Source organism: Larimichthys crocea, chromosome XI, assembly GCF_000972845.2.
Source record: "Larimichthys crocea isolate SSNF chromosome XI, L_crocea_2.0, whole genome shotgun sequence".
Classification (NCBI taxonomy): domain Eukaryota; kingdom Metazoa; phylum Chordata; class Actinopteri; family Sciaenidae; genus Larimichthys; species Larimichthys crocea.
Genome location: NC_040021.1, coordinates 8,366,732 through 8,392,113, shown reverse-complemented (window position 1 = coordinate 8,392,113; position 25,382 = coordinate 8,366,732). Strand labels below are relative to the sequence as shown.

The following is a 25,382-nucleotide window of genomic DNA, read 5'->3' as shown; positions in this document are numbered from 1 at the left end:
GTGTGTACGTTTATTCATTCAAACTTTATTTAAACAGTGCGATTCAATGAGAGCAGTTCACCTTCTTTTGCATGGATGCATGTTGTATACACTTACAAGACTGCAAATAAAAGATGTGGACAACATTGAGAGAGGGTACAACAAGGTATTAAATCAGTATTACAATCTGAAATACGACAATATAAGACAAAAATCAACAATTGTAATGTATTGTAATGTGTGTTGTGTCTTTAGCTGTGAATGTTTAATAATGACATATTAAATACATTTGTGAATCTGCACGTCTCACACTCTCACACACAAAAAAAAGCATTATTAATTGGATTACATTAATCAAAGAAAGTCTAAAGATGCCTTAGGGATGCAGGACTTTTACAGATGCCATTCGTCACACGGCTCACCCAACTTTCTGTGTGACGTGCTGATAAGCAGCATTCAGTGTTCAGTCTAATATAGCAACACCGTGACATCGTCACACTGAGTGTATATAGTTGCTGTGACATGGGCAGAGACGTGTGTTCTGGATGGGATCCACGCTTCATACACAATTTAGTTTATCTTCAGCCTGTATGTCGAAACATCCACAGAAACCAGTAAGAGTCAAATTTTTCATTTTATGCTTATGCCATGTTTTATATCAGCTGATAATTATGTTTTTGCTCAGTTGTTTTGGTTTTGATGCCTCTTTTTGCTTCTGCTTCCCTCTAACATTCTTCTTCATTTCTTCTTGTTTATATTAATTTAGCTGGGCTGAAGATTTGATGAAGCAATTAAACATTCCTTGCCATATGTTTTTGATATTGCAGCCATTACTTTTTGGAACATATGCTCTCTCCCTCTGCTTACCTTGGTGTCTTTTCATTGATCTATGGTGCAACAACCATATTCTCATTCCTGCGTTGTCTTCTAACGCTCAGTTTTACTGTGTATGAATTCATTGATTTGTTCTTCTCAAAGTTTTTATGATTAATGATCTTTTTTTTTGAGATTTAGATTTAGTTCCAAATGAATAATTCCTTACTTGTACCTCTAACACAGCTAATGTTTACAGCGCTGTCAGAAAGAGCATGGTCCTCCATTGACTCTGGCCTCCCTGCAGCAAGTTGGTTTGTTTTGATAAGAGACTGGTGGTGACAAGACAAGGTGGTGAGGTCACCACTTTGACTCCTTATCTTTACAGCCATTTAAAGGGTAGGTTCCCTGTGCCGGCTCTTTAACATGTTGTTAAACACATGGTTTGTCGTCACTGCTTTAGTGTATTTTCCCATTTTACTGTTTCATTCTGTTCTATGTGACTGAAGGAAAAATGTAGAGAATAGCTCAATAATCCTGTCTTTATGTTAAATGTTATGATTTATATCTGCTGCACAAAGTTTCAGTTTTCTCAGATTAAGTGGTATATAAAATAAACTATATAACAAGAGTACAACTTTGTAATTTGAAATATAAAAATAGATATAACAGATACGATTGTATATGTAACACAGGTTTGATTACTTGTGAACCTACAAACTTTATCAAACTTATACTAACTTTAATCAACGTTACTTAGTTAACACATTACACACACTACATTACTAAATTACTTACATACTCATTACTATCTATCAAATACATTTTCCCTTTTTTAGTTTCACAGTTGTGAACATTTCTGTCTTGAAATATTGCTTATTTTAGACGATATATACAGCTCTGTTTTTTCTCGGTGATGCCTCCTTTACAAAAATGAGCCATCAGAGGGCGTCATCTCACAATCTTCCTTTATTTCTTGGAAAAGGAAATATCACAGAATGTACAAACCCTTTTTATATCAAGGATAAGAATATTTGACTTAAAACTCATTTTTAGGTTTCGCACCTGTATGTGCATATGGACATGTATGTGGAAATAAGAGAGGCATTAAAATTAAAAGCTCTTAGTCCTCATAAAATGTTAGGAATATTCATGAAATTCAGAAATGTAGAAAATAAACATTAACGTGTACCCTTCCACTGTACAGGTTTAACACATCTGAACACATGCATATCATTATTCATCATTATTCCTATTAGAAGGAGGACAGGAGCATTAATATTTAGTGTTATAATATATTTAGGGATCTATTTATAGAAGAATTTAGTAGAATTTGTATTTTGTATCCTCAAAAAAGTATAGACCAGTGTGCACGTGTGAGTGACAAAGCCACCCAGTTCATGAGCATGGGTTAATCTGTCTGCTCAGACAGTAGGCTGGGAGGAGGGAAAAACCGTGTAATCTGATGTCCCGCCTGCTCCTCACCCGAGCCAGCAATGGTCTACACAGGGGAGGGTGTTGCTCAGGATAGCTGCCCTAAATGGATTACAGGACAGCACGTCAGTGAAAGGGCACCTGGACACACACACATACACACACACACACACACACACTGTGCAGGCAGGTGCACAAGAAAAACAGATTAGTCTGAAGTGCATTTTTCTCCCCCTGCAAGGAGCTTAAAGTCATTACCAGCTGACAGAGAGAAAAGGTGTTGGAGCAGCTCTGAATCTTTGACATTTCTCGGCCTTTTCTCTCAATATCTGATTTCTTTCTGTCCTCTGACCTTTTACACTCATTGGCTAAAAGCTAAATGATTCTCAATTCTTCCAGATTTCTGTTTCACTGAAGTCTGACTTGAGTATCAGGTGCCTGAGAGCTGCTACAACAGGAGGATGGAGTCAAAGCCAGTGTCTGAGGCCCAGGCCCCAGACAATAGTCAGACCGAGTCTCTGGACACATCTGGATTTGAGGTAACCGCCGTACGACTGGAGCAGCTGATGAAGAGCATGGAGGTGCTGTTGTCTGACGTGGAGCAGCTTCGGAGCCACTGTAGCCACCAGGCCACCGAGCTGATGCGTGCGGCGGTGGAACTTAGGCAACAACAAGAAGACCTGAAGGAGAGTTACTCTGCTTTGTCTCGAGAAATGCAGGAGATCATGGATACAGTGGACGACCTGTTCAGCACCAAGAGTGCCTTTGAAGCCAAGGAGAAGCAGGCACAGAAACTGAGCCGGCAACTCTGAGGGACAGAGAGCGTCTGATGGACTTTTGTTTCTCAATGAGGAGTAGAACAAAACTGTGGGGGGGTGTGGTTTGGGGTTTGGATGTGGGGTGAGATGCTGAGGTTTTCATAGCTTTGAAACAATGCTTTAATTAGATTGGTAAATATGTTACATAAACTTGTTGTTGTGCAACATATTCACTGAAAAACAATATGTGAAATATATGATTCTGTATCACTACATCATTCCAGTAAATGCAGTATATTATACATATAACATCACAGGTTACAGCCTGAAATATTGAAACCTCTTTGTCATAATTTAAATAAAACGCACAAGCTTAAGAAGGGAACAATTTGCATTGCTCTCATATGCATGCTGCAGTCTTTAACACGCGCAATGACAAGACCATACAGAGGTCCAACCTGTGCTGCGTGTCAACAAATGATTTACTATCACTTCTGCTGCCATCAAAATATTTTTTCCTGCCCTCCCACTAACAAACACACACATCACAGCTATGATTTTCCAACCCGGAGGTATTCTACGCTGACAGTTAAATATATATGTTACCGAGTCTCGTCTTCCCAGATGACTCCTCCAGTTCCAATGTTGCTTTTCATGGACAGCTGATGGTACATCCTTCATAGTCTCTTCCCACCCAGGCCATGATCCACTGTGGTTTCTTACTAAAATAAACCTAAATAGAGCCTTAGGGTGATCTTCACCTCCTACCAGCACCTCTTCTGTGAGTTATTGGTCTGTATTTAGTGGTAAGGGAACGTGTGAATGGGACAGTCAGTGGCCAGCAACCTGAAAAAAATAAATCAATGGGATACTCCAAGATCTCTTTCAACCTTAAATGTTATTTTAGTGGGTTTCCTTATGCAGAGTCTTAACATTTGCAATGTATATATGCAACCATTAAATTATATATACCAACAATTCTCTTTGTCTTTTTTTTTTGGACTGGAACAAACATTTTACCCAGTTGTTGCACAAAAGCACAGTTTTGTTTTTGATCATTGCTTTACTAAAACATACTTGATAATGAAAATACGTTAACATAAATAGTTTGCATGATATCAAGTCAACAGCCTGAGGGTCGTACCTGTAAACACTCTGCTCCAAATAGAAAAAAACTCAAAGCTTATATTCAACGTCCAAAAAAGAAGTGAAAATCTTTTGGGGAGAGAAAAAAAACTGTCTCTGTGTGGTTGAAACCTGACACGATGGGTTGTGGTGTTGGAGAGCAGAAAGGGTGTGAAGATAGAAAACTGGGTGTCAGTGCCTACCTTCACTACTGAGGTGCACATCCCTCTGGACTGCTGGTCGACCAGCTGGGGATTCATTTCAAGAAGGTAAGACAGAAGGTCTGATGATTTGTTTCTTACTTGTTTGGTCTATCCAGGTGCAACACTTTGCACCTTCACTGCATGTGTTAAACATTAGGAAAGAAGGATTTCAGTGAATTTAGATGTCATCCGATACACATGGATGTAATAAAAGGAAGTACTGACATTGAAAGTCTGGTTATTTAGTTGCTTTTTTCTTCTATAGTTCTGCAGTAGCCTCTTAAAGATGAACATGAAGATCCTGCAAATCCTGGGTCTCCTCCAGGTGCTGGCTGGACCTGCTCTCTCTGTGAGTATCATAATAATATTCTAATATTTGACTATCCATGCATGTATGTGCTATAGTACAGATGGAAATTGCAAGTACATGAAAGTACAGTATGTTCAAAATCACACGCGCCAGCAGTGGTGCTTCTGGTTTATACACAAGTTATGCAACGTTTAGGGGACGGTTTGTGGTTAGCTTCTATTTTGGTGTCAGCTAGCATGCTCTTAGTGTGTGTATGTGGTTCGTGGTGAGTTATGATATGGTGTGTACGAGCAGTACGTGTTCCAGATGTTGAGCGGGTCAGAGTTTGACTGTTTTTTTTTTTGTTGTTTTCCCTATTTTTCCAGGCGGTACGGCCTGCCCATGACTACTGGGGAGAGTTTGGAGCCTATGGGCCCTGCAGTCGCACCTGTGGCACAGGAGTGTCAATGAGAGTCAGGAAATGTATCACTGCAAGGTAGGACATAAAGATATAGGGTGTTAGGATGGGACGTTAGTCTCATTTATTAAAGATTTTGAAATGAAGGTTCAAGGTTCACCTTAAACACTTTTATACACCCTGCCTTTATTTTTAGTTACTACTTTATTTCTCATTTTAAAAAAAGATAAATTAATGTGCATTTAAATGGATATGACCAATAAAGTTGGACGTATTAAACAAGAAAGAGAGATACCTGGCTTGCATATACTTATATTTCTTGTCTCTTGTAGGACAGATGGAGGACATAACTGCATAGGATCCTCCAAGTCCTTCCGAACCTGTAATACACATGTAATTATCCACCCACTAATTAATGTATCATAAACATATAGGAAATAATATATAAATAATCTATCTATATAATAATCCAACATTTTGCATCAATGCAGGAATGTCCAGTTGGATCCAGGGACTTCAGAGAGGAGCAGTGCACCCAGTTTGACAGAACAGACTTTCAGAGCAAACGCTACACATGGGTTCCTTATTATGGAGGTATGGGACTGTATTACATTACCTGAGTGTACCTGAATATAATAATCCTAAATTACCAGAGGTGTGGTTGTATATCCAGTTGTCAAATATATAAACATGTAATTAACACAACAGACTCAAATAGTCGGTGACATTACTGTGATTGTCGTGTTTTTCTAACTCTGACATACTAAGATGTGAGTATCGTGGAGTGTGTATATTTTACCACATCATTTTAATAGCTGTATCTGTTCTGTAGCATCCAATCCATGTGAGTTGAATTGTGTCCCAAGAGGTGAGAACTTCTTCTACCGACACAGGCCTGCAGTGGTGGATGGGACACCATGCTATGTGGGACGTACTGATATCTGTGTGGACGGCATCTGCAGGGTGGGAACAAAACTGCAATCTATACGATAATGAGAGCTCTATAATGTATATCTGTAGAATATAATTGTCTGTTTTTCTTAATTAGTAGCTTTTATTTAGGAGGGAAAAGGCTGATTTGTCTTTCTTTCTTTTGAATAGTTCACACCTTCCTCAGACATTTTTTAAACACCACGTCTCTCTCCAGATACTGACCCATGGGGAGTTTATGGGCTTGGACGATGACACTAATTCCGTACACTCTGCTGCTCCTGTCGTGGTCGCTCCTCACCCAACGGAGACACGCACATACATCTACAAAACTGGCGTCTATGGCGAGTGCTCTGCTGCCTGCAATGGAGGCATGCAGTATCGCACCGTGGAGTGCTGGGCTCAGGATCCAGCAAACCCTCGTGTGGTGGAGGACACTTACTGCATTACCCAGCGTCTGCAGAGGCCACAGAGTCAGCAGGCCTGCAACATGCATCCCTGTGCTGCTGAGTACAGTGTCTCCAGCTTCAGTGTGGTTTGTACCCGACAGAACTTTACTATCATACAGTAAGACAACAGTGGAATGTTTCTGGCACTGGAAAAGGACGAAGTTAAAGGTCTAATGAAAATACACTTCCAGTATATTTAGATGTGGGACTAACTTGTTGTATATGATGGTCAGTGCTCTGTGACTTGTGGGGAAGGCCAGCAGACGAGGGAGGTGACCTGTGTGGGAGGAGGAGGTGAACGTCTGGCTGAACATGCCTGCAGGGGACTGGCAAAACCTCCTTCTGTCCAGACCTGCCGCAGACCTGCCTGTCACACGCACATCACCTGGCATGTGACTGACTACGGACTGGTTGGTGAAATGGAGCAACAACAAAACCTTTCATCCCTCCTTTATTTCCACATCATTTAACCTCTCCTGTCTTGTCTTTGCAGTGCACTAGAAGCTGCAGTGGTGGTGTGAGGGAAAGGAGAGTGGGTTGCTTTGATACAGATCTGAACCCCTACCCAGATGCCCGGTGTGGAACAGATAGCAGACCCGTCTCTGTGGAGACATGCAACTCACAGCCCTGCCCCAGAGCACAAAGTGAGCCAAAAAATCTAAACCGCTTCCTCTTTTTTTGGGGTTTTAGCTTGTTTGTATTTCAATGAATGTACTTTCTCTTTAGCGGTCCCAAGTGTTCAGGACCCAAGAACACAAGAAACCACCATAAGAGGATTTGTGCCCCATGTTCCAGGTGATCCTTCAGGTATGTAGAGCATGTTGAGGTTTAGTTGGAATATTTTTTCATGTGCTTGAACGTGTAATTATTTTACGACACAAAGAATTTTATAAATAAAGGTGCAACCAGTTATTTAAGCTCAGGTATCAGTAAGATTATTTCTGAGTGAATTAATCCTCAGGCAGTAAAGAAAATGTGCCCTTCTTACGTTGTAATTGCTGCTGTCTAGACCATGATTGCACTGCTCACTGCTTTGTTGTTGCTCAGTCACAAACACAGAGCTCACGGTGTTCTTAAATTCTAAAAATAAAATCCAGCCAAATTTAACTTCTACCGCATTTAATCTTAAACCTTCAAAAAAAAGTATAGTGTGTACAGTAGATGTATGCGTGGTTTACCATGTCTGTGCCTGTGTTTACTTGCTTTAGCTTCCAGGCCACAGACAAACATTGCGGTTGAGCTTTACCCTGCTGTGATTGGTCCTCACTGTGCGCAGTCATTCTATGGCTGCTGTCCTGATGGCCATACCTCTGCCACGGGGCCCAGGAACGAGGGCTGCCTCCAAGATGACTGCGTCCGCACTAGGTGCCACCTCCTGGATCTACTTCTTGCAACTACTACATGACATAAATTAAATTGCTGAACTACATATTGACTCAATATAAAGTGTTTTCAACATTAAGAAAAATCTCTCTTCATTAGATACGGCTGTTGTTTGGATGGGGTGACCCCAGCTCAAGGATTCGGAAGGGTTGGATGTCCTGAGTACCAGGCAACTGTGATTACTGTGGTAGGAATCACGTCCGTTTCTCTTGTTTCAGTGAACTCATTAAAGGCAGAATTAATATGATTTTTTCACTTACGGTTTGTAAATACAACATGCAAAGTTGGCAACGACTCCCTGGTTCAATGACAACCAGAAGCACCTTTAGGATGAATGCTTACAATCTGGCATCTGGTCGGGGGGGTTACACATCAATTGCCCAAAGTTGGGTGGCCAGATATCACTGAAACTACAGACAGAAGGTCTCTACTTAGGGTTATTGGAATAACCGATATATAAACAAGCCCCTGAATAATCCAGCTTTACTACATATTTGCAAATGTATTATCTCTCTCTTTCTGTCTTTTTCCCCAAGCAGCACACGCCACAAGTACTTCCTGCCTCTCCCTCCAGTGGCAATGTGTGCATCCTGCCTCGCGATGAGGGTCCCTGTGATACTTGGATGGTTCGCTACTACTATGACTCAGGCACTAACAAATGTACCGAGTTCTGGTACGGAAGCTGCCAAGGAAATGGAAATAACTTTGTGTCCCTGGAAGCATGTCAGAGAGAGTGTGGGGGTGTGGTGAGGGAGCGCCCACCTGCACCTCGCAGAGAGAGCACAAGGAGAGGGCCGCCCAGGGGTGCTCTGAGAGCAAGGGCATAACAATGCTCATCACTAGTAGCTCCAAATCATGGGATAATCAGAGAGCTAATCACATGATATTTACATGTAGTATTTACATATACACAGAGACAGAACTTACCTACCTTTCATTTAAACATCAGACATTACATTAAAAATGATCTAGATAGCCTCACAGCCATCCCAACTTATGGTTGTTATTTGTATTACTTTTGATCTTTGGCATTTTGTTTGTAATGCTCAGAATATTCCTCCATGTATTTTGCCTTAGATATTGGGACTAAAAAAATTAATGTTGGTGTGGTTTATTTTTGTCTTCATCTGCTCTTGCAAGTGTTTCCAAAAGATAAAATAAGATAGACTTTGCTGATCCCACACTGGGAAATTCAACTTTAAAGATACAGTGTGTAGGATTTAGTGGCATCCAGTGGCGAAGTTGAAGATTGCAACTAACTGAATACCGCTCGCTTCACCCTCCTGTTCCAAGCATGTAGGGTAAACTTCAGTGGGCTTGAAACTCACGAAACTCGGTCTTATCTAGAGTCCATTTGTCCGTCCTGGGTTTGTAGAAACATGGTGGTTTAACATGACGGACTCAACAAAAGAGGACCCACTCCTGATGTAGTTATGAAAGGCTCATTCTAAAGTATTAAAAACAAAATGATTCCAGCTAAGGAGGTAGAGGCAGTTTGATCCCTGGCTTCTCTAGTCTGCATGTCGAGTGTCCTTGGTCAAGATACTGAACCCTAAATTGCTCCCGAAGGCCTCGCCATCGGTGTGGGAATGTGTATAAATGGTTAGCTCCTAAAACTGATGAGCAGTTGGCACCTTGCATGGCAGCTAATGCCATCAGTGTATTAGATTAGATATACTTTATTCATCCCACCACAGGGAAATTTACTTGTTACAGCAGCAGAGGAAAGTGTAGCATGAACTACAGAATTAGAAAAAAGTAGAAAAAGGCAACAACAACAGAAAAAAAACTCACAATAAACAGACAGAAATTAAACAGACAGAAATATCTATAACCTACACAATAAACACGAAAAACAATCAACCTTCAAAACAGACAGGTACTGAGGATAAAAATGGCATGATATATAAAAGGAGTATTGTAATGTAAAATGACCATGATACAAATAATAATATTATTGCAAGAGTAGTGACCATAATATAAATAATATTACAAAAGTAAGTGACCATGATATAAATAATAACTGCAAGGTATAAATGAAATAAAATAGAAATGGGTGAATGAGATATGTAGTGTAAAACACGGACAAAACGTTTCTATGCACATTAAAAATAAAAAAATGATGTAATTTCAAAGGCCAGACTTTTATTTTGAAATCAAACAAACATCTTATTTTGAAGGCGCTTGACTTTACAAACCGGAAGAAGACATGTTTCATTTCCCCTGAAGATCTCTTGCTCAAACAGCTGCATCTCACGGGGCATCGAAAAGCGACAAACAACGTGTTTTTCCCTCACGGCTTTGCATCCACGTTACATAGACAGAGTCTGTGGTCAGCGCAAACATGGTAAGAGTGTTTTGTTTTACTTTTTAAGAGGTTAAAAACACGCAGCTTTAGCTCCTGTTAGCTCCTGTTTAAACATCAGAGCTAAGCTAACAAGCTAACGTGCACTTCTCTGTCAAACATGTATTTTACTATTTTTCTCTGTTTCATTAAACACCACGTTTTAAAATTAACTCTTAAATATATAATTTCTATCAGTCGGTCTAAATATGAATCAAGTATGCGGGATATTTTGTGATAATCTAACCTGTTACCGTCACGTTAACGTTCAGTGATTTGTTGCTTAATAAGCAGCTCCTAGTTTGAATTAAAGATGTATCACAGGAAATAATAATAATAATAATAAAGGTGATGTGCTGTGATTTGAACTGTTGTGTTATTAAAATAATATCAATCATTTTACAGTCGCACACAATTTTGCTTGTCCAACCGACCAAGAGACCTGAGGGCCGCACATATGCTGACTATGAGTCAGTGAATGAATGTATGGAAGGTGAGTCTTCAGCTTTTTGTCTTCACCTTAGCCTAAAACAATATTCTGTTATTAGAAACATACATATATCGTAATTTATACCAACAATATTCCCCACAGAAGTCATTGAATTTAGTGTAGTAATGACTTCCTATCATTTGGAGAGTAAGCTCACTAAATATTTTATTTATCTCTTAAATAAAAAATATGTAAGGCTACTTACAGTTTAGGTGAATTGACTTATATAAATATATATCATTTATTTAAATGTTTTTTTTTTACATGTATTTGTAATATCTTGGTTATTGAAGGTAAGTATGAACTACAAAGTGCCACTGGATTAATCACCGGCATTAATAAACTTCTATATTTCTATGCTCAATTGTCACGATTTATGGATTAAGTTTTATAATTTACTTTACTTTATTATTTCTCCCTTTCAAATTGAAGTCTGTAGTTTTGTTATTCACCTCACAGTCTCTAAGGAACCTTGTTCTATAATGTTGTGAAAACTGCTATATACAGTGGTCCCTTGTTTATCGCGGGGGATACGTTCTAAAAATAACCCACAATAAACGAAATCCGCGGAGTAATTAGTTATTTTTTTACAATTATTATACATGTTTTAAGGCTGTAAAACCTCTAATCACACACTTTTATACACTTTTCTCAGACAGGCATTAACATTTTCTCACATTTCTCGCATTTTGTACAGTACTCCCTTAGCCAATCAGGATGCCAAACACAATGCGTGTTCATACTGTACAGTACGCTGTAAAAAAAAGCATGCAAAATTACACTAAAAAAATCTGCGAAACAGCGAGTCCACGAAAGGTGAACCATGTTATAGTGAGGGACAACTGTACTCTAAATTAATTTGATTGTTATCTATACTATTGTCATTTCATTCAGCATCTCCTGCTCCTCTCTTCCAGGTGTTTGCAAAATGTACGAAGAGCATCTGAAGAGGATGAACCCAAACAGTCCCTCCATCACTTACGACATCAGTCAGTTGTTTGACTTTATTGATGACTTGGCAGATCTGAGCTGTCTTGTGTAAGTATAATTTGAACGAAAACCAAACCTCACACTGATTGTTTTTCATCAAGTAAAAAAATAAACAAATACAATTAAATTTTTTACACAGGTACAGAGCTGATACTCAAACATACCAACCATACAACAAAGACTGGATCAAGGAGAAGATATATGTCCTGCTGCGGCGTCAGGCTCAGCAAGCGGCAAAGTAAAAGCACTGGTGAAGTGCTGTCCTGCTACACACATTTCGAAGGAGCTTACTGCACATTGGGGGGGAAAGGAAGGGGAAGAAATGCGGTAAAGTCATAACTTTTGGGCTTTATGTAGAAATGGAGTCGTGCTTGGCAGCATACGTGTTTTTAATTAGTTACACTATGATGGGAGTGGGGCTAATGGCTGCAAGGACTAACTTATTGATGGAGAGGGATCCCTGCTTGGAGAAACGCTCACCAGGCTAGATAACTTTTTTTTTTTTTTTTTTCTTTAAAGTAGTGCGATTCAGCTTCTGTAAAAGTGGATGTTCTTGTTTTGTATACCTTTACCGGGCAGTTGGATTTGAACATGCTGTGGATTTTAAATGCAGGTGAACGACAATACATGTCTGCAGACTGACCCAGAAGATTTATTTTCCACATTTCATCTGTTTATTATTATTATTCTTATTATTATTCTTATTATTATAGCCTACCATTGTAATGTAAAATGCTGTTTTTGTAAACATTTGCATAGAATCCTCATTTCAGCTGTCCTTGTTTCTTTGATTTAAATAAAACTATTGTTTTCTGACTGGTGTCTAATCTTGCATATATGAGGAATTTACAACTAGGTGTGTGTGTGTGTGTCACATGGTTGTGTTACCTGTCGATAAGGATGCAGATGGTAAGTTACATCAAGCAGGATGATGTTGGATGTTGCTGGAGCTCATTTCAAATAATTTGTGTCGGTCTTCTTTAGAAATAATAAAAAAAATCTGCTCTGTTTGTGTTACTGTACATCCTTGTACATCCCTCCCTCTGCAAACCCAACATCTACCTGCAGCACCATACACACCCTCCTCCATTCACCTGATTGTCCACCCTGCCTGTCTCACCACCATGGAGCACCAGAGCTTTCAGTCGCTCTGCTCCACAGCTCACTTTACCACCTCCGTCATAAGAAACATCAACTCACTCTCACAATTCAAGTCCCTCCTCTTTTAAAATAGCCTTTTCCATCTGATTCAATTGCATTGTCCTATTTTAACCTGTTTTTTTAATGTTGTATTTTTGTAATTTAATATACTTTTATGGTTCTTTTCTGTTATTTGCTGTAATTTAATATACTTTTATGGTTCTTTTCTGTTATTTGCTGTCTACTTTTATCCATTGTAAGGTGTCCTTGGGTGACAGAAATAAAACGTATTATTATTGTTACTGTCTCTTTAAATGTGGCGGGCTGCCCTGTTGTTGCTGTGCTGGAAACCCCGTACTGACTCTGAAGGGACCCAAGATGGCTGAGTACTCATGGGGGGGGGGCAGTTAGCAGTTATCCGAGCAAGACGTCGGGAATGAATGGCAAATAGCATTATAATGTAAAGCGCAACCTTGGGAGGAATTATACGACTACAGTTCGGTTGGTTTGCATATTTTTTTCCAGAGGGGGGATGCATGAATACCAGTAAGGAGAGAGTGGTCTCTCCGCGGCCCCGAGCCAGAACATGGCGGAACACTTGGGGACGAAATTTAGCAGCTAACGCTAACTAGCTGGCGTTATTATCCAAGACACATTTTTAAAAAAAAATAACAACAACAAAAAAACATTGCTCCGGAGTGTACACGGTGTCTGCGGTCCGCTAGTGTGAAATAATGTCCTCGGTGCACGACAACTCCGGTCGTTTCTCTTCAAACGGTTGCCTAACGTTGAATATGTTGAGCGTAGGCAGTTAGCGCGTTTAGGTGTGCTGTGCTAACGCTGCCCGCAAGCGTACACACTGTACGGACAGTGTTTTAAGGAGCCGGGGGGATAGTGTCGGCGGTGGCTTATTCACAATACTCCTCTCTCTTAGCTGGTGTGCTAAGGACTTTACAATGACAGCCAGGCGTTGTTTTGTAGATTAACTAAGTCAGCTAACGTCAAATGCCCTCCACGCTGTAAATTAAGCTGTTTCCTGTGACCCTGACGAAGTTTTTGAGGCAGCTCTCCTTTTTAAAAAAAAAAATTATTGTAGTTCCTTTGAAGCTCCTTCAAGCCTGGTGAGCGGGTGTTTAAAAAAAAAACGAATTGAAGTTGAGAAGAAGAAAGAAAAAAGCCAAGAAGGACCGGGAGAAGGAGGGAGGTGGGTTAAACCGGTTACAAGCTACCTGCCAGGATGACGGACACTCGTCGGCGAGTCAAAGTCTACACCCTCAATGAGGACAGACAGTGGGATGACCGTGGGACCGGGCACGTCTCCTCGGGCTATGTGGAGCGTTTGAAAGGCACGTCCCTGCTGGTGCGAGCAGAGAGTGATGGTAAGGCCATGTCAATGACACTTTAATTAACCTTAATTATATGTAAACAATAACTCCATACTCTATGTATGTAGTAGATGCCCTAACTTACCTTTCTTTGGCAGGTTCCCTTCTGCTGGAGTCCAAAATCAACCCAAACACAGCCTACCAGAAACAACAGGTCAGCACACGGCATGTATACTTGTGTACAAGTGTGTTTTATTCCTTCTCTGTGTAGTAATTTTTGTTGTTTGTCTTTGGAAAGGATACGTTGATAGTATGGTCAGAGGCTGAGAATTATGATCTGGCACTCAGCTTCCAGGAGAAGGCTGGCTGCGACGAAATCTGGGAGAAAATATGCCAGGTATTTATTTATTTATTTTTGTTATGTGGGTGTATGTTTGTCTGCTCCATCCGCGTGTTTGGTTGTAGTTTCTCATGTTTGTCTCTCGTTGTTAAGGTGCAGGGAAAGGACCCGTCGGTGGACATCACGCAGGATGTAGTGGATGAGTCCGAGGAGGATCACTTCGAAGACATGTCGTCGCCAGGTCTGGAGTTACCGCCGTGTGAACTGAGCCGCTTGGAAGACCTGGCCGAATTGGTGGCCTCCTCATTGCCATCGCCGCTGCGGCGCGAGAAACTGGCGCTGGCCGTGGAGAACGAGGGCTACATTCGCAAGCTCCTGGAGCTGTTCCGCGTGTGCGAGGATTTGGAGAACAGAGAGGGACTGCACCACATCTATGAAATCATTAAAGGCATCTTCCTGCTCAATCGCACTGCACTCTTTGAGGTTATGTTCTCTGACGAGTGCATCATGGACGTCATTGGTTGTCTGGAGTTTGACCCAGCGCTCCCGCAGCCGCGGCGGCATCGGGAGTTTCTGACTAAGACAGCCCGCTTTAAGGAGGTGATCCCCATCTCTGATCCTGAACTGCGTCAGAAAATACACCAGACGTATCGGGTGCAGTATATTCAGGACATGGTGCTGCCCACGCCCTCTGTTTTTGAGGAAAACATGCTGTCCACCCTGCACTCCTTCATCTTCTTCAACAAGGTGGAGATTGTGGGCATGCTACAGGTGAGATCGGCAGACGTGTGTGTTATAAGACTTGCCAACGACGTGAATTTGGTGTTTTAAATTAGAAGTATATGCTCCACATTTTTGCCTTTTTAAAATTTAGCTCCTTGCAAAAGCAAATGATACAACATTTATATCCACCTAATACAGATAAGCTATACAAATAGACAGCCCTGTCATAATATCTAGATATCTATTTAAAACAGCGTCTATGCAATAAGAACTAGAAATTACAGTAATTGCAGGATTGTACAAAGGTTTTATTTTTGTCTGATTGTGCTTCACCCAGCCTGAGTTTGTCTGCTAGTCTTTTATGGTCATGTGATCTTTGTGTTTTTGTACTGTGTCAACTCAGCAGTGTTTATGTATGGCCGTCTCCATAGAGATGGAGAAGTGTTGTGTAAATCAGTTATGCTGCGCTAGAGGAAAACTGAAACTGGCACGCTGTTGACCCTGGTACACTGTGCTGTGCGAAATTCTGAAGTCAAACACTACTGATACGAACCTTTTCTTCCTCACTCGCCCCCGTGGCACCTTGTGTACATAACCCATGAGGAAAATCCACAACAATGTTATGTTGTAGTTTTGAAGACAGTAGATTCAAGCTGCATTAGTTTATAATGACAGATTATGTCACACTTTAACTCACGTTTGTTTCCTGGTCATTTGTATCTCACCGCTGTAAATCAATAACAACTTTGTTATGATAGACTTAGAGGCGTGCACAGTTGGCCCTTGATAAAAGTGAGGGTCAGATAATATATTTATTTTCCATATGCTGATTTGTTGACCCTCGATGTGATTCTCACCCCCTCTTATCTCCACTTCCCTTTTGATATCAGGACGATGAGAAGTTCCTGACAGACCTCTTTGCACAGCTAACAGACGAGGCTACAGACGACGACAAAAGACACGAATTGGTATGCCAGACCGCCAGAGATTATTTATTCAGTTTATTCATTAATTCATTCAGTCACTGAGGGCACGCCCTCATTTTCCTCGCTGTCGAGAGTACAACAAAGTAAATACACAGTTAACAAGGTAACAGACAACAAGACACCGTTACATTCAAGAACACTGTTCCCATCTCACTCCTTGTCTCTTGTCTCATAGAGCTGTGTTTCTTTCTTTATAGGTGAACTTCCTAAAGGAATTCTGTGCATTCTCACAAACGTTACAACCTCAAAACAGAGACGCGTTCTTCAAGACGTTGTCAAACATGGGCATTCTACCTGCACTAGAGGTCATACTGGTGAGTGCAGCGACATTGATATAAATCAAGATCTTTGCGTCAGGATCGTAGAATGTGCATTGATCAATTAAAAATAGAATTAAAACAGCATAATCATAGAAGGAAGCCGATATCATCAGTGGCGGTGATATCAGAGTGTTTGTTGATACAACCGTGCATCTATTGCATACAGTGTTTTTGGTTACCATGGATTGTACACACCACAAGAACACCTTGTTGAGGAAGCACATTCAGACTCTCCTAACTGTGGCGTTAAGTTACATTGTGTTGTGAAACTGAGGAGGCAGATTTATGATTTGTATTGTGTGTGTGTGTGTGTGTGGCTGAGATTTAGGTGTTAAGTGAATTACATTAAACATTTTACAGGCTTTTCTACAAAGGACCATGACACAGCATTTTTTTTCTTGAACAAGCAAATGTGTATCACAGAAAAACAACCTAAAGATTGTTTTTTTTGTGTGTGTATAAGTTTAAAACTTGAGGCCATACATTGAACATACATAGTTGAGTATGCACAAAAATAAAAAATAAAAACATTCGAAAGGATCTGGGTGGCTGCTTCAGGTTGCCATGGTTTCATTTGGTGGAAGTGCAGAAAGGAGCATCTGCTGGTTTTGGATTATGCTGCAGCTGACCCCCCGCCCTCAAGTCTTGTCAAACACTTATTGAACTGCTGCATCTTGTTGTATTATCTGTCAGGAGAGTACGCGCTTAGGTTGGCACCGTGATCTTGTTTCAGATATGTACATTCACATTCAGATCAGTTATGTATGGATGCAAATCTGACCAGAATGTTGATATTGCAAACATCCCCACGTCGACAGAGACAGGGGATAAAAAAAGAATAATAGAGTGCTGTATGTAATTTATTCTACAAATTGGTAAAATGATCTGATCCCACATCAACAGAACACACTCTCAGGACAGATTGTGTTACACTATGAACACAAGCTTCACTTCCAGCTGATTCAGTTTTAAGCCGAGCTTGGAACGAAATATTAAAAACACTGCAAGTGCGAGATACAAATCTTTGTTGAGAAACTTGCCATCCTTTTCTGTCTTGTTAAAATGGACACTTTTTATTTCGACTTTTACCACCTCACCAGTGACTGCAAGAGAAAAAACAAAAAATGGATCTGATACAAGAGGACAGTTTAGACAGCCACATACACTTTGTTCTCAGACAGAATGAACTTGCAGGTTTTCCTGCATCTAGGCAGCATCTGAGCATGCATTTGGTGTGTTTTTGTACCCTACATTACAACCCACTGTCCTGAAATGTTGTGCAGGTCAGTGATTAATATATAAAGAAATGCATAAAGCACCATTGCACACACAGACATTTGTGAGTAATATCATCCTTCCTGTCCACACACACCCTGAAAAACTGAAAAAAAAAACCCCATAAAACTAAATGCGGTGGTGTTCTTCCTCCTTTTTTTTTTTCCTTTTTAAATTTTTGTTTTCAAGATAAGACTTAACTGATTCTTGAAGGGAATTCAGAGTCCACTGACAAATCTTATGTCCGTTTTATGAAACAGGGAATGGATGACGTCCAGGTGCGTGGGGCAGCCACAGATATCTTCTCTTATCTGGTGGAGTATAACCCCTCCATGGTACGAGAGTTTGTCATGCAGGAGTCTCAGCAGAATGATGATGTGAGTATATGAACAAAGTCAGCCAGAGATCTGTCACACAGGTGGATATAAACAAGTGTCATGTCTGTAATGATTCTTTATTGGCCTTCCAGGACATCCTCTTGATCAACCTGATCATAGAACACATGATCTGTGATACAGACCCAGAGCTAGGCGGAGCGGTGCAGCTGATGGGCCTACTACGGACTCTGGTGGACCCTGAGAACATGCTAGCTACTGCAAATGTGAGTTTGTCTCTTACTCCTAAACATGTCACAGACAGACAATGACTTAACGGGAAAACTGAGTACTCGATACTGAGTACTCCAGCTTGTCCAGAAGCAACTTTTGAATGTTGTTTGCTTGTTTCAGTTTGGGCAAACCGGATCAAGCAAAAGCACCTCTGTGGTCTTTCAGGTGATTCCTCAAGAACAAACTGTTGAGTTCACTGTTCTGTCGCTGAAAGTTAGACAGCACTGGAAAGACGGGGTTATTACATGGAGGAAAGGGAGGTGGTGTTCTTAACGTGCTGTTACCACGTCAATGTGTGGATAGTGGCATACAGTTACAGTAGATATATCAGAAAAAACACAAATATCTACACATTGAAGCTGGACTTTCCTGCTATCAAGTTACTCTTCATTAGTACAACCCAGTATAACAGGTTGGGCCAGACTCTGCACCTTCACAAATGTCTTTTAAGTGCTGAAAATGACTCATCAAAAATGTTTTTTTTCCTTTGCAGAAAACGGAAAAGACAGAGTTCCTGAGCTTCTTCTACAAGCACTGTATGCACGTCCTCTCCGCTCCACTACTGGCCAACACCACAGAGGAAAAGCCTAGTAAAGGTATCAAATAATTGTGTGTGTGTGTGTGTGTGTACCTGTGTGTTGGTTTTGTAAATATAACATTGAGATGAATGTACATGTATTTCATGTTGCTTATTATTTTTATGTTATTTCCTGTCTTCCTCTCTAGTGCTTGCATTGTACAGCGCCTCGTAACTCTGGTTTTAAAAAGGCGCTTTATGAATAAAGTTTACTCACGTGCCTTCTTTCTTCTGTTAGATGATTTTCAAACATCCCAGTTGCTGGCCTTGATCCTGGAGTTGCTAACGTTCTGTGTCGAGCACCACACCTACCACATCAAGAACTACATCATCAACAAGGACATTCTCAGGAGGGTACTGGTGCTCACTGCGTCACAGCACGCCTTCCTGGCACTATGTGAGTGGCATAAAATCACAATGAGAGATTAAATTCGTAGTACCAGGCCAAAATCTGCACCATTAAACATTTTACAGCTCATCTTGAGCTCAGTATTCATCTTTATTTGTCTGTGTCCAGGTGCCCTGCGCTTCATGCGGAGGATCATTGGTCTGAAGGATGAATTCTACAATCGCTACATCATGAGAAATTTCCTGTTTGAGCCCGTCATCAAGGCCTTCCTCAACAACGGCTCACGTTACAATCTCATGAACTCTGCGATCATCGAGATGTTTGAGTATGTCCGTGTGGTGAGTAATGCTTTTTCCACACAAAACTTGTGCTTTCATTTTTACTTTTGTTTATGTTATGGAACATCTACGCAGGCCTGTGATGTTGTTGCCTCCAACAATTCATTTTGGCTGTTAATTTTGACAATATGGCTGTTGTACCAATTTTTTTTTTTTAAATTGCACAACAAATGCGCATATAAAGGTGTCTGGCAGTGAGCTCTAGAAGCTGGCAGCTCTCCATCGGGCCGAGCCTCCTCTTGCCTCATGCTGGGTTTGGTTGCAGAAGTGGGAGAAACATAATTCTTCTGTTCAGCTGCTTCTTCTTTTTTTTTTGTAGTGCTGTTGCTCGTCTCCTCATAGTTGAGAAGCTTGTCAGACATCTATCTATCTATCTATCTATCTATCTATCTATCTATCTATATATAAACATGAAACATTTTAAAACAAGACATGTCTTACAGTGTCATGAGGATTATGTCTGGCTCACTGGAGTACATGACATTGGTTTATTGATTAGACTATCCGTCTTTGTATACACCTCATATTATTTTGCATCGTTACGCTGATTTTATAAATGTGAGTTGATCTGAAAGTATATTTAATGTATTTTTAAATCCATTTTCTGATTAGATCTTCAAAAAATGAAGTAGTATTCATCTTCAAAATATTGTTTTACGGATTCATTTTAACTCGTTTGGTTTGTTCTCCTCTCTTTTTTTTTCTCTCCCTTTCACATTTTCTCCACACTTCTTTCCTCTTTCTGCTCGGCCTCCATTCTAAACTTAAAACTCCTCGTCTTACCAACTCCGTACCTTTGTCATCAATTTCCTCTCCTCCTGGGTATCTACACTCCTCTTTCTCCCCCCTCCCATTGCTCCCAGGAGGATGTGAAATCTCTCACAGCTCACATAGTAGAGAACTACTGGAAGGCTCTCGAGGATGTGGACTACGTCCAAACCTTCAAGGGCCTGAAGCTGCGGTATGAACAGCAGCGAGAGAGGCAAGACAACCCCAAACTGGATAGGTGAGAAAACCAAGGCTGCGCTGCTGCTACAACTATTACACAGAATCAGTGAGACAGTCATTTATCTGTGAGTTTGTCTCACGATAAATGAAAAAAAGTGTGACAGCCCAGTTAGTAACTCGCATTGATGAGCTGTCACTGTATCGTGTCTTGTGTGTTTTTGGGAGTAAAGTATCATCCGTCACAGAGCAGTTAAAAATAACTGCATGCTCTGTTGAAATTAAGCTTTTACACTTGTGCTGTACTGACTGTTTTAAAGCAAGTGTTGTGCTACAGGTTGCTCAGCCAAACACACAGAGTATTGTTTCCAGTAACGGCTGTGATTGTGCAACGAATCACTTACTCATATATGACTGACTGAAGTCCACAGTCAAATCAGAAACACTGACAGCCGTTTCCTATTTTTAAATGTCACTTTGCTGCTGGGATTTTTTATTCTTTTGTTTTGTTAATGTCATGCAGCTCCTATGAATAGTTATTGTTTGTTTATAATGTTTATTGTACAGTAGATTTTTATTTAAGAACTTCCATCGCTGTGGTTGTGGTTTACTGCCAACAGCTGCCGTATTTATACCTCTTTGTTGTGTCGTGGTACATTGCATTAGAGTTGTCACGATATCAAAATGAGTAACCACGATACTTTACCAGACAAAGTATCACGGTTCTGGGTATTATCGCGATACTGCAGCCTTTTTTTATTATTATTTTTATGAACTGCAATGTATTAGTACATTATAATGTTGTTTGGTGCATGATAAACATAATACTGGTAAAGTAAGAATCAGACTGAAACAAGTTTGAAACAATGAGTTTGGTTTTTTGAGCAAAATTAGTGGTGCCACTGGTGACGGCGCCGCGGCAGACTCGCCGCTCGGGCCCGGTGCTTCTGCCACGGTGAGTGTGTTGTCTCGTGTTTGTGACTGTAAGCCGTGTGCACGTCTGGGCGAGACAGAACTTTAGCTTGTTGTTTGTTTTGAAGCGAATTTCTATCGAAGCGGAGCTGTCTTCACAGAGTTCGTTCTTGCCGACAGAAATACCCGAACAGCCAATCAGCTAACAGACGAGTGGCAGAACAGACAGCGTGCGGAAACAGCCAATCATTCAGCAGCTGTGTAGTTCGGTGGCAGTAGTTGCCATGTTGGTTTGTTTACAAGGGAGTAGCATGCAGTGAGAAGCTGGGAGGAGGGTAGAGGCGGTTGCCATGTAGCGGAAACTGGCACCAGTAGTATAGTAATCCACGGTAGTACCATCGTGTAGAATTTCTAGTATAGTAGGAACTGTTACCGTCTGTGTGTAGATTACATACTATACATGTGCACTCTAAGAAAAACAAAGACCAAAGGGCAAGGACTTGACAGCCAATTTATTTCATGCTTATGAGAATCTGTAGAAATGTACACTGCAGCATACGTGAAAATAATTAAATGTGTCAAGAGCTGTCACTCACATTTAAGTGCAAAATGCTCTTCGAGGGGAAAGTCTTTTGATATGTTATATATGAATCTGTGCATTTTGTTTTTTGACCACTAAGCAGTATATTCTCCTCTCCAGCATGCGCTCCATCCTGAGGAACCACCGCTTCCGTCGTGATGCACGAACACTGGAAGACGAAGAGGAGATGTGGTTTAATACAGACGAGGATGACCTTGAGGATGGTGAGGCGGTGGTTTCTCCATCTGACAAGATGAAGACGGAGGAAGACCTCATGGAACCTATAAGCAAGTTCATGGAGAGGAAGAAATGTACGTACGGTAAAGCAGCATCTTCCTCTCAGATACTTTGGGGTGAAACTGTGCAGCTGGAGAGAATTACGTTATTTATTCCAAACTAATGAGGATGTGATTGAAGCCAAATCTGACATATTTGTAATTAAAACAAAATGATCATCAGATTGCCTCAATTTCTGGCAGACAGAAATTCATACAAATTTCGCAGAGCTTTATTTACTAGTCCAAATAGTCATACGTAATGTTATTTGCCAGATTTAGTTGCTGCTTTAGGTGCTGCCATGATAAATGTCCAGGGCATGTGCTCATTATATTATTCTGAACCATTCAGAGACATTGGTCTTCATGTTAGAATACAATGTACAGAAAACTGGTTGTTTGTATTCAGGCTCAATTCAGAGTTTTTACGTAAAAGTTGGGTGTGTTTTAAAATAGTTGTTGGTAAGAGCTGGGTATTCTTTCTAGAAATACAGCCACGTGTTGAGTCAAATACAACCAGTTAACAGAATTGTGTCTTGTAAAAGCATGTTGTGGTTACAGAAGATACATTTTGTTCATCCATGAAAGGATAAAAAACAAACGAGAATGACCATTTCTTGTCCACCTCTCCCTCTCTACTCTCAGTGAAAGACCCAGAGGACAAAGAAGTACTGGCGAAGTCGAGCTTATCAGGCAGGCAGAACCCCAGCTTCAAGCTCGCCTTCTCTGGCTCCACTAAAACCAGCCTGTCCAGCCCTCCTTCATCTGCCTCATTGAACCCAGGTTCTCCGGGATCACCGGGTTCCCCGGGCTCAGGTGCACGGAGCTCACCTTCCACCACGACTGTAACCACAAAGGTACCTGTCAGCACCGGCTCTTAAAACTTCAAGTCCACTCATCTTCTTCAGTGTCATTACGAGACAAAGTTTCAGGACAAAGCCAAAACTGAGTTTGCACAATGTTGTGTATCACATACTACTCAACTAGAAACAAGAATGTGGTGAAAACACTTCACACTGTCAGTTTTCACACAACTCCCACCATCCTTGTCATGTATTATGGTCATCATCATCACCACCACCACCACTGTGACATTGGACAGATTTTGTTAGCTTTATTTAGACGGGGGGGAACATGGAGGGGCAGATACTAAGAACGAACAAAGCCATGTGGTTTACAGGTGAGTCAGTTTTAAAACGAGTGCATCACTGCACAAAAACATCAAATGAGAAAATGAAAGAAAAGAAACACAACCCCAACAAGACAAAGCACAGGCACATAGTGGGACAGTTGGTTGAGCAGCAGAGGTGGTGTCGGATAGACTGGAAGAAAATAGTCGATTGTTGAGTCATTCCCAGGTAACGATGTGAATGAGGAAACAAACAAACTGTTTGGCGCCTTTATTTCTCGTGTACAGGACCTGGGAATGACTCAACAATCATTGACTGACGTCACCCTTAATGGGGTGTTTTTAATGCTTTGATGCATACACTAATTCCAGTGACCCGTGTAGATAAAATAGTCTACCAGGTGGCTCGTAGTATTATCTTGACCAAATGCTACTCCGTGTCTGATTAGGATGACTTTTGATGTATCTCTTGTTCTCTTCAGGGAGGTTTAGTGGGACTGGTGGACTATCCTGATGATGACGATGAGGAGGAAGAAGAGGAGGAGGATGGGGAGAGTAAAGAGGAACCTCTGCCACCTTCGAAGAAGTCCAAACTGAGCTCTTAAAGAAGCTTCACTGTCTCAGCTTGTCCTCTGCTCAGACAGTTTTCAGCGCATAGACGTTACAAAGGAATGATCAAAACTTGTAAACAAATTGAATGAATTAACGCCAACGCTCGCCGTCAGCGGGTGGCCCAAAGAGGAGCGGACTGCGAAACGGGATACGAAGCCTCCTCAGACTAGCCCACTTCATACAAGTGCCAATCAGGAAACCAGGAGTGAGAAAAACCCGTCTGTGGAGCAGACGTGTGAAAGTTGTGCGAGGAAAAAAAAAAACACCACCACGCTCCCAACGGACCGTCGGCAGACTCAGACAGTATGAGACCGGTTGGAGTTTGGTGACATAGCAACTGGAGGAAAAGACCACATACAAAAACACATGTACACGCAGAGTGAAACCCCCGAGAGCTCGCGGGCTCGGACCATAACCCACTGCCCCCCCGCCCCCCACTCAGGGAAGGACATCACAGCGGCCCAAACGGGTCGGCCAATTCAGACCCAGAACCACCACTCGCACCCCCCTCCTCAGAATTCACCTTTCCACTTTGTTTCGTTCCACTTCTTTTCCCCTCTGCTCTCTCTCTTCCCTCACTTTGTTGCTTTTCCTTTTTTTTTTTTTTTTTTTTTTTTAAGTTAGTATATAGGACCAGACAGGAGGCAGCATGTGGCAAAGAGCTGTCTTTGTTGTCGTTTGATGATGTCATCCGTGTCGTCGTTCCTCAGTGGACGTTCTTTCTCTGAAGAGAAACAAAAAAAGCCAGCAGTTTCTTCATTATTTTTTCTTTTTGTTCTCTATTTGTCTCTCTCAATCTTTCTCCTGTTTTTTGTAAATGACAACAAAAAAGACCTGCCTTTAAATGTTCAGGACGTTTTCAGTCACACTTGAACAGGTTTTTAAAGACCTCAGTAGGTGAGCTAGTTTTACCCTTTTTGCCCTTTGAAACTGCAGATTTTTTGGAGAATTTGTAATCCCGTCTTGATTAAAGATTGAGTGGAATTCTAGATGTGATGAATTTTGTCATATCTTCTCTTTTTTTTTTTTTCCTTTTACATGAGTGTACACTTAGTTGTTCGGAATATTTGGGACCATTAAAATGATCTTTGCTGTAAGATGTCCTACTACCCTTTGTCCTAATAACTTAAGTGTTTCCTTGCTGCATCGTGCTGTTATTGATCAGTCGGGTTTTCCTGATACACCACGAGAATTTGACCCTATATTTTGGTGCACAGACAACGTTGTTCAGTGCAACATGTTTCCAAAAACTATTATCAGGCCACTCAACCTCACACTGAAAGTCATAGAAAGACTTCCAATCTCACCTTGAAACTACAAAATTTAACTCTTGGATGATTTGA

General features: G+C 41.0%; 3 protein-coding genes across 8 annotated transcripts; all 3 read left to right on the top strand.

Annotated features, from left to right (window-relative positions):
- Positions 1–451: 451 nt before the first annotated feature.
- paplnb (papilin b, proteoglycan-like sulfated glycoprotein) lies at positions 452–8,862 on the top strand. 4 transcript variants are annotated; one of them, XM_027283823.1, is made up of 15 exons: positions 452–593; positions 1,052–1,191; positions 2,626–4,378; positions 4,578–4,661; positions 4,988–5,097; positions 5,352–5,412; positions 5,511–5,613; positions 5,852–5,982; positions 6,167–6,484; positions 6,632–6,808; positions 6,892–7,042; positions 7,125–7,205; positions 7,607–7,763; positions 7,881–7,968; positions 8,321–8,862. In XM_027283823.1, exons 4-15 carry the CDS (start codon positions 4,599–4,601, stop codon positions 8,606–8,608), a joined length of 1,728 nt encoding a protein of 575 aa, XP_027139624.1. In that variant the 5' UTR covers positions 452–593; positions 1,052–1,191; positions 2,626–4,378; positions 4,578–4,598; the 3' UTR covers positions 8,609–8,862. The 4 variants fall into 4 exon arrangements, with proteins under 4 accessions (XP_027139624.1, XP_019128629.2, XP_010733711.3 ...); XM_019273084.2 differs by lacking the exon at positions 1,052–1,191 and having other exon boundaries at positions 7,194–7,205; XM_010735409.3 differs by lacking the exon at positions 1,052–1,191.
- A 1,108-nt stretch (positions 8,863–9,970) lies between these two features.
- Positions 9,971–12,421, top strand: erh (ERH mRNA splicing and mitosis factor). Its single transcript, XM_010735384.3, has 4 exons — positions 9,971–10,128; positions 10,531–10,618; positions 11,533–11,653; positions 11,745–12,421. The coding sequence occupies exons 1-4, from the start codon at positions 10,126–10,128 to the stop codon at positions 11,845–11,847; spliced, it is 315 nt and encodes a 104-aa protein (XP_010733686.1). The 5' UTR covers positions 9,971–10,125; the 3' UTR covers positions 11,848–12,421.
- A 664-nt stretch (positions 12,422–13,085) lies between these two features.
- Positions 13,086–25,136, top strand: smek1 (SMEK homolog 1, suppressor of mek1 (Dictyostelium)). 3 transcript variants are annotated; one of them, XM_019273126.2, is made up of 15 exons: positions 13,086–14,124; positions 14,229–14,284; positions 14,369–14,467; positions 14,564–15,181; positions 16,024–16,101; positions 16,317–16,433; positions 17,975–18,091; positions 18,184–18,315; positions 18,816–18,918; positions 19,138–19,296; positions 19,417–19,586; positions 20,453–20,592; positions 22,144–22,343; positions 22,944–23,155; positions 23,910–25,136. In XM_019273126.2, the coding sequence occupies exons 1-15, from the start codon at positions 13,983–13,985 to the stop codon at positions 24,030–24,032; spliced, it is 2,466 nt and encodes an 821-aa protein (XP_019128671.1). In that variant the 5' UTR covers positions 13,086–13,982; the 3' UTR covers positions 24,033–25,136. The 3 variants fall into 3 exon arrangements, with proteins under 3 accessions (XP_019128671.1, XP_019128670.1, XP_019128672.1); XM_019273125.2 differs by having other exon boundaries at positions 20,450–20,592; XM_019273127.2 differs by having other exon boundaries at positions 13,087–14,124; positions 20,450–20,592; positions 22,144–22,334.
- Positions 25,137–25,382: the final 246 nt, after the last annotated feature.